At 44.1% G+C, this 8,587-nt stretch overlaps 1 protein-coding gene across 1 annotated transcript; it reads right to left on the bottom strand.

Annotated features, from left to right (window-relative positions):
• Positions 1-38: 38 nt before the first annotated feature.
• Med19 (mediator complex subunit 19) lies at positions 39-8,550 on the bottom strand. Its single transcript, XM_087900104.1, has 5 exons — positions 8,295-8,550; positions 2,565-2,821; positions 2,376-2,472; positions 2,032-2,126; positions 39-1,190 (listed from the first exon to the last, which is right to left on the bottom strand). The coding sequence occupies exons 1-5, from the start codon at positions 8,509-8,511 to the stop codon at positions 1,122-1,124; spliced, it is 735 nt and encodes a 244-aa protein (XP_087756230.1). The 5' UTR covers positions 8,512-8,550; the 3' UTR covers positions 39-1,121.
• Positions 8,551-8,587: the final 37 nt, after the last annotated feature.

Below are 8,587 nucleotides of genomic sequence, written 5' to 3'. Positions count from 1 at the left end.
ACACTCTCACACAGACATACATGCACACAAAACACCAATGCTCGTAAAAGTAAATAAATTATTATTTTTCCTTTTTTTTTTTTTGAGACAGGGTCTCTCTGCAACTTTGGAGTCTGTCCCGGAAGTAGCTCTTGTAGACCAGGCTGACCTCGAACTCAGAGATTCACCTGCCTCTGCCTCCCGAGTGCTGGGATTAAAGGCATGTACAACCACTGCCTGGCCAATAAATTATATTTTTTAAGAAAATAAAAAGCTAGATGTGGTGTATGCCTTTGATCCCAGAACTTGGGAAGTAAAGGCAGGTAAGTCTCCTAAGCTTGAGGTCTTTATAGCCTGCCAGGGTTACAAAGTGAGACACTGTCTCAACAACCACAACCTAAAACTTTGTTTTTCCCAAACAACCAAATCCATTTTTAAAAACTAAAGAGTAGAGAAGCATTATACTTCTTCCAGAGGTTCACCTAGCACACACAAGGCTTGAGTCGGTGCCCAGAAGAAAGGGTGGAGCATAATGAAACAAACACCAGCATTTTTTTTCCTGCTAAAATATCCTGGTGATTATGGGTGTTTCTTTGTAGTCCCCTGTTGTATATCAACACAGGCATAAGCCTTATTTGGGCCAGCTTTCCTGACGGGTTGAAGATCATCCAGGCACTTAGCTCTGAACATTATGGGCAAAATACTAGCAATTAGTGTTGCTTTTCAACCATGTTCTCTTTTCTCATTTTGATTTCCCAACCTAAGGAAATAATGTGATGGCAAATGGCACTTGCCTCTTAAAAAGTAGCCATACTAGCTAGTCTGGTAAACACGCTGTTTTTTTTTTGTTTGTTTTTTTGTTTTAGAAAGAAAAGAAAAACCCTAACAAATGAAGTCCTAAAACTAAATTGCACAAAAGAAGGGGAGAAAAAAAAAAAAGAGCTGCTTGTGAGAAGGGATGTCCATGAAAAAAGCCAAATGGACTAAGCCATAAAAAAGCACAGCCCTTTTTAAAAGTGTATTCGTCATTAGCGCAGCAGGAGCTGGCTTCTGTCTAGCTGTTGATGCCCCAAGGCAGTGCCCAAATGCCTGGAAGACAATTTTTGTCAGCAGGTTCAATGTGGCAGAGTTCAAAGGTCCTGTTAGCGGAGGCTGCTGCTGCTGCTGGCCTGGGAGCTGCCCATACCTGGGTGATCTGGACTATGTCGGTTCTGGAGGAGATAGAAAAGGGGGAAAGAACATTTAGAAATGTAAAGACAGACCTGGCTGGACATGGTGCACGCCTTTAATCCCAGGGCTTTGGGGAAAGCCTGAGGCAAGCCTATCTCTCTGGTCTATATAGTTAGTTCCAGGTCAGCTAACCAAGTTTATATCTCAAGACAGTCTTAAAACAACAACAAAAAAAATCTTAAATAAAGATTAAAGGTGTGGTGGCACACGCCTTTAATCCCAGCACTCGGGAGGCAGAGGCAGGTGAATCTCTGAGTTCAACAAGAGCTACTTCCAGGACAGGCTCCAAAGCTACAAAGAAACCCTGTCTTGAAAAAACAAAACCACCACCACCACCACCAACAACAACAAATCTTAAATAATACAAGATGAGCCTGCTTAGCATAGACTTGTAACCTCTTGCAACTGCTTAGGAGGCAGAGGTAGGAGGATTGCAATAATTTTAAAAGACTGGATCTGACTCAGTGTGTAGAGCACTGCCTCAAAGAGAAAAAGAACATGAGAAATAGCCTTGGCCAGTTCTGGAAAAGACAAATGTTTGCCCTGGGTTTTCAATCTTGGGTCCAACTTGAGGCAAAGGGTTCTATTTAAGAAGGGTGAGAAGGAAGCTGGAGAGATGGCTCCAGTTATGAGCATGTTCTGTCTTGTGGAAAACCCAAGTTCAGTTCCCAGCACCCCCACAGGATGGTGACTCCAGCTCCAGGGCTGACCTCTCCTGTTCTCTGTGGGCACTGTACTTGTGTAGGGAAACACATGTATACGTAAATTAAAAATAAAAATGGCTACATGGAAAACTCAACAGGCGCTACAGCAGCCCTCTACCTTCTTCTTCTTCTTTTCTTTCTTTTTCCTTTTCCGTTCAGGATCCTCTTCTTTTTTCTTTTTCTTCTTTTTGTGATCTGAATCAGATGGCGTTTCTGTAGGAGACATAAGAGCCTGTTTAGCATAAGATCTGTTGCTATGAACTCTTAAGGCTGCAGGAAACCGAGCACCAGAGGATCTGCTTTTTTCCTGTGTTCAGAAAAGATATAGAGGTGCTGGGAGAGCAGCTGCCAAGTCACTGCTCGCCCAAGACAGAGCTTCTTCTTGGGGAAATCTGGGCGTCCTGAGGAACTAAGCTTAACTGAAGGCCACGCAGACTTGGGCTGAACAGAAATGCTTCTTACCTGGGGGGACAGGATCCTGGGTACGGCTCTGTTTATGCTTATGCTTGTTCTTCTTCTTGGGAGGCTGGATGTGCATCAGACGACACTGCTCTGGCAACTGAGGGAATGAAAGGAAGGTCCAGGTGAATAGAGGAAACTGGATAGAACACTTCCTCCGCGCCTTTTAGGCCTCCCCAAGAAGGGACTCACCGGGCCAGTATGGAGGCGGAAGCCAGACAGCATGGTCCCTGTGATTGGATTAAAGGAGCTACTAAGAATAGGAGGCTTCTCGATGAGGGAGCGGAGGCTGCTGTTGTCATGGGAGCCAGGGAGGTCGATCATCCCTGGCAGGTCAGGCAGGAAGTTACTTAGCTTCTCCTTCACCTTCTTCCCACAGAACTTATTATAGGCCTGTTCCAGGTTGTAATGTGTGATTAAATTGGTGCTGCCCGTCAGCTCTGTGCTGCCTAAAAAACAGCAATAATGAACTTATTTTTTTTAATTTATTTTTATTTTATTTGCATTGGTGTTTTGCATGTATGTCCTCGTGAGGATGTCAGATCTTAAAGACAGCTGTGAGCTGCCATGTGGGTGCTAGGACTTGAACCCAGGTCCTCTGGAAGAGCAGTCAGTGCTCTTAACTACTGAGCCATCTCTCCAGCCCCACAATAATGAACTTATATACAAAAAGCAGATGACAGGGTTTGTTTTGGTTTTGTTTTTTTTTTTTTTTGGTGCCACCAACCCAGAAGGAACTGAAGGAAAAAACAATTTTTAGGTTTACTTTATGTATCTGTTTATTTTGCCTATGTGTATACATGTGCACCACGTGTGTGTCTGGTTCCTGCAGAGGTCAGGAGAGGGGTTAGATATAGAAGTACAGATGTTGTGAACTGCCCTAGGAACTGAACCTGGGTCTTTTACAAGGGCAGCCCATACTCCTAATTGTTGAGCCATCTCTCCAGCCTATATTTTAATACTAATAAGGAATCTAGTAAAATAAAAAACAAACAAACTATTGTCTTACTCACTGTTATATTGCTATGAAGAGACATGATCATGGCAACTGTTAAAACTGAGAAAGCTCTTAATTGGGGTCTTGCTTACAGTTTCAGAGGCTTAATTCATTATCATGGTCGGCAGGACAATGGCAACATGGTGCTGGAGTTGAGAGCTACCTACTGATTGGCAGGCAGAAAGAGTCTAGACCTGGCATGGATTTTTGATACTTCAGAGCCCACCCCCAGTGACATACTTCCTCCAACAAGGCCATATCTCCTAACCTTTCTAATCTATTCAAAGAGTTGCACTCCTTGGTGACTAAACATTAAAATATGTGAGCCTATGGGGGCTATTATTCAAACCACAATTGTAGAATTCCAGCACTTAGAATTTCAGATTTTGGAGCATTCCAGACTTCACATTTCTGGATTTGAGTAACTAGTAACTCAAATTACTAACTAGTAACTAGTAAAATTTATGCAAATATTCTGAAAACCTCGAACCATTTTAGATAAGCATTTTAGATAATAGACACCCAATAACATAATAGTCAGGTGTGGTGGTGTACACCGGTAAGCCTGGAATGCCGGCACTCAGGAGGCTTGAGGCCAGACAGCTCCACTCAAAGCCAGCTTGGGCTGTGTAGTGAATCCTGTCTCAAACACCCCCAACTCGGGAACATACAATAAACACAAATATTAAACTGTGGGCTAGAGGAATGGAAAAAATGGAACAAAGTAGGATAGAGATGGTAACAAAACCATACCTTGCTTTAATAGGAAGACTAGTCACCATAGGAAAACAGACTTTGTGACTGTGAGACTACCTTGTGACTGATACATTTATTCTTCATGATACCAAGTATTACCTAGGAAGAACTACTCAATGAAAATATGAGCAACCAGAATTCTAATACTAGCTGTCCTCTCTGCTGCTCTTTCCTTTTATCTATGTAATGGGGAAAATAGCTTTGTGTTTCACTATTGTTTTTAAAGATTTATTTATTATGTATATAGTGTTCTATTTGCATGTATGCTTGCAGGCCAGAAGAGGGCACCAGATCTCACTACAGATGGTTGTGAGCCACCAGGTAGTTGCTGGGAATTGAACTCAGGACCTCTGGAAGAACAAGTGCTCTTAACCTCCGAGCCATAACTCCAGCTCCTGTTCCATTATTTTCAAGGCTCATTGGTTAAAGAAATGTACAAGATAGTACCTATATATTTAGTGGCTGACTTTTTTGAAAAAAATAGAAATATGCTACAATATGGACCAGACAGAGTAGACATAGTTACCTGGCAACTGCACTGGTAAGTATGACAGCACAACACAGCAAGAACGGCTTGTTTGTGATCATTTACTTGGGAAAGCTGAGGGCAGATTGGTGTCTTGTGCACAGGACTAGTTAGTGCCCAGGTCACACACTAAAATGTTTCTGAAAGGGGGCTGGAGAGATGGCTCAGCGGTTAAGAGCATTGCCTGCTCTTCCAAAGGTCCTGAGTTCAATTCCCAGCAACCACACGGTGGCTCACAACCATCTGTAATGAGGTCTAGTGCCCTCTTCAGGCATGCACGTAGACAGAATATTGTATACATAGTAAAAATAAATATTTAAAAAATGTTTCTGAAATGAGCTTTTTCTTCTGGTCTAGGCCTCCCTCCACCTGTCTGCTTCTCTTCGCTGTCAATGACTCAGAAGAGCGATGTGCAACTGGCACTGCCTTCTGCTTGTTAGGGTGTTTCCTTCCAGATGAGAAGGAACTTAGTGCTCTTCATAATCTCTAAACAAGCTGATCAAAGTGGCACACGCCAGTAATCCCGGCATCCAGGAGGAGGGGGTAGGAAGCTCAGGAGCTGATGCTTATCCTTGGCTACACAAGTTTGAGGCCATCCCGGGTGACATGAGACTGCATCAAAGGGGGAATTAAGAAAGTAAGTATCGGACTGGCTAGACGGTTCAGCACATGACCCAGATTCCATGCCCAGCACCCACACAGCCGACAGGCATTTGTATGTCATTCCGGTTCCAGGGAATCTGATGCCTTCTCTGACCATCCATGGGTACCAGGCACACACGTCACATACACACATGAAGGAAAACATTCATACATATAAAATAAACACAAAAAATAAAGACATGAGTTTAACTTCTATTTAAACTGCTAGTTCTCTGAAAATGACTTATAAACTTCTTTAAGAAGCCATGGCTCCTGAACACAAATCCTAAAATGTCAATCCTATGCAGATTCATTTTCTTTCTCCTTGAAATTCTAAATCCTGCTCACATCACTATGGCCTCTTCCAGTTATTGGACCTCAACATTCTGTAATACATTCTGTAAGTGTAGAAAATAATACTTTTTTTGTTACTGTTATTTTGAGACAGGGTTTTTCTGTTGCTTTGGAACCTGTCTTGGAATTCCCTCTGTAGACCAGGTTGGCCTTGAACTCACAGAGATTCCCCTGTCTCTGCATCCCAAGTGCTGGGATTAAAGCCGTGTGCCACCACTGCCTGATGAAAACAGTATTTCTTAGTTAAAACAAAGTTAAAAACAGTGGTAGAGTGCTTGCGTAGCAATGTGGAAGGCCTTGAGTGATTCTCAGTCCTGGAGTCGGGGAAGGAAACTGCAACTTAAATTCCCATAATACAGCCGGGCTGTGGTGGCACAAGCCTTTAATCCCAGCACTCAGGAGGCAAGAGGCAGGTGGATCTCTGAGTTCGAGGCCAGCCTGGTCTATAAGAGCTAGTTTCAGGACAGGCTCCTAAAGCTACAGAGAAACCCTGTCTCGAAAAACAAAAACAAAACAAAAACAAACAAACAAAAATCTCATAATACATGGCGGTGCATGCTCTTAATTTTAATTTCAGTACTTGGAGACATAGGCAGGCGAGTCTCTTAATTCGAGACAAGTCTGGTTTACAAAACGAGTTCCAGAATAGCCATAGCTACACAGAGAAACCCTATTTTGAAAAACAAACAAACTGTGGTACTTGAGCCTAATATTATTTTTTAATTAATTTTTTTTTAAAGATTTACTTCATTTTTTATGGTTTTTCGTGCTGGGATTAAGCTGAGATTAAAGGTGTGAGCCGCCACCACCACCCGGTTTAAGATTTACTTTATTTTGTATGTATGAGTGTTTTTCCTGCACATATACCTGTTTGTCATATGCATGTATGATGCCTATGAAGTGATGAGCCTCTGACCGCGTGCTGGGAACCAGGCCCCACCCTCTGCATGAACAAGAGCTCCTAACCACTGAGCCAGCTCCAGCTCCTGAGCCTAATACTTTTTAAAAAATGATTCATTAAAATAAGATTTTTTTTTTGAGACAGAGCCTCTCTTTCTGGTCTTGGACAACTTGTAACTCACTATGTAGACCAAGTTGGATCCCAAGTGCTGGAATTAAATGTATGAACTCAGACTGAAAGATTTATTTTTTACCTTATTTGTGTGTATATGTGTCTGTGTTGTGTGAACACATTCCACATATCATTAGAGCACCTGTGGAGGCCCAGCAGAGGGTGCTGGAGAACTGTGAGGCTCCCCACGTGGGTTCTGGGAACCAAGTGCCATCTATCTCATAACCTCGGAGCCATCTCTAGCTCTAGCTCCCCTGTAGCCAGGACTGGCCTTGAACTTTTGATGAAGCCAAGGATGCCCTTGGACTCCTGATCTCTCAAGTGCTGAGACTGTAGACATATACCACCATGCCTGGTCCCCAGCACTCCATGCTTGCTAAGCATGGACTCTACCAGCTGAGATCCATCTCCAGCCTTCCGATTCATAGTTTTAATCCAACTTAGTTTTGGAGCCTCATCGACCTCTCCCTATCTCTCTCCTTCCTTCCTTCATTTTCCTTCCTTTGAGACAAGGTTTGTCTATGTTAACAGCCCTGGTTGTCCTGGAACTCACTCTGTAGACGAGACTGGCCTCAAACTCACAGAGATCCGTCTGCCTCTGCCTCCCGAACGCTGGGATTAGAGGTGTGCACCACCTTTGGCCTGGCGGACATCTTATTCTTGATGTCATTTTGGCTAGCAGCACATTTTGAAAACCTAAGATGTGTGAAGCGTAACTACAAAGTAAGATTGACACTAACAAGAATTCAAGTACGATCCTTAAACCACACACACACACACATATATATATGTATATATATATATATATATTTTAAAGATTTATTTATTATGTATACAACATTCTGCCTCCATGTATGCCCACAAGCCAGAGGAGGGCGCCAGATCTCATCACAGATGGTTGTGAGCCACCATGTGGTTGCTGGGAATTGAACTCAGGACCTCTGGAAGACCAGCCTGTGCTCTTAACCACTGAGCTATCTCTCCAGCCCCGTATATTTTAAATCTCAAAAAAAGCTACCTAAAGACTAAGTTTACCAATCTCCACTTCTCACACTCATCCCTCCCCCATTCCTTACCTAGCATTTTCCTCCAACGGAAATTCAGTATTTGTCAACTGATTTACAGAAACAGGTACAATCAGAACAGATAATGCAAAAGATAAAGAAACTACTGGAGGTAGCTGGGCCTGGTGGTACAGAGGCAGGTGGATCTTGGTGAGTTCAAGACCAGTCAGGTCTACAGTGAATTCCAGGCAAGCCTGAGTCACACAGTGAAACCCTGTCTCAACAAAACAAAACAAGTCACAACTGAAATAAAGCTGTTGCAGGACACCTATCACTAAAGCACAGTCTTTATGCTTCAGTTTCTCAATTACAAGACACAATACAAAAAAAAAAAAAGAATACAGACGAGACCTCTTTAAAAGGGCTAAATACTACATATTGCTACACACGTCCCCAAATTGTCAAACCCGGCCTCCCAGTTCCAAACAACGGCTCGGGCTGTGACAGAGTCACAGATGGCGGACAGCGCCCAGAAGCGCCCAGACCCACACCACGAAGGCGAGCTCCTCACCCGGCAACTCCCGCATCAGGTAGAAGGGGCCGCTCCCAGCAGCCGACTTGTCTGCGCCCGCGGGGGCCGAGCTCGCGGGCGGCGGCGGGGCCGCGCCAGGACCCCCTCCCGGAGGAGGCGGAGGTGGCGGGGGCGGCTTCCCGGGCCCGAAGCCCAGGGCGCTCGGGGGCGGTGGGGGGTCGGCTTGAGCTCCGAACAGCGCCGTGAAGTTCTCCATGGCACCCTCAGCTATCGGGTTACCCGGGATCCGGCGTTAGCGACGTTCATTGGACAGCGCTCTCGCAGGGTCCCAC

The sequence above is a fragment of the Myodes glareolus genome, chromosome 21, assembly GCF_982192425.1.
Source record: "Myodes glareolus chromosome 21, mMyoGla1.1, whole genome shotgun sequence".
In the NCBI taxonomy this organism is placed as follows: domain Eukaryota; kingdom Metazoa; phylum Chordata; class Mammalia; order Rodentia; family Cricetidae; genus Myodes; species Myodes glareolus.
Note: the sequence above shows the minus strand (reverse complement) of the source record. Positions and strands in the feature narration are given on the sequence as shown.

Excerpts from the sequence above, each read along its gene's own strand:
- Med19 (XM_087900104.1), bottom strand. The coding sequence starts at position 8,511 with ATGGAGAACTTCACGGCGCTGTTCGGAGCTCAAGCCGACCCCCCACCG. Across the intron at positions 2,473-2,564 it reads TCCGCCTCCATACTGGCCCG|TTGCCAGAGCAGTGTCGTCT; the intron begins GTGAGTCCCTTC and ends TCATTCCCTCAG. Across the intron at positions 1,191-2,031 it reads AAGAAAAGAAGAAGAAGAAG|AACCGACATAGTCCAGATCA; the intron begins GTAGAGGGCTGC and ends TATCTCCTCCAG.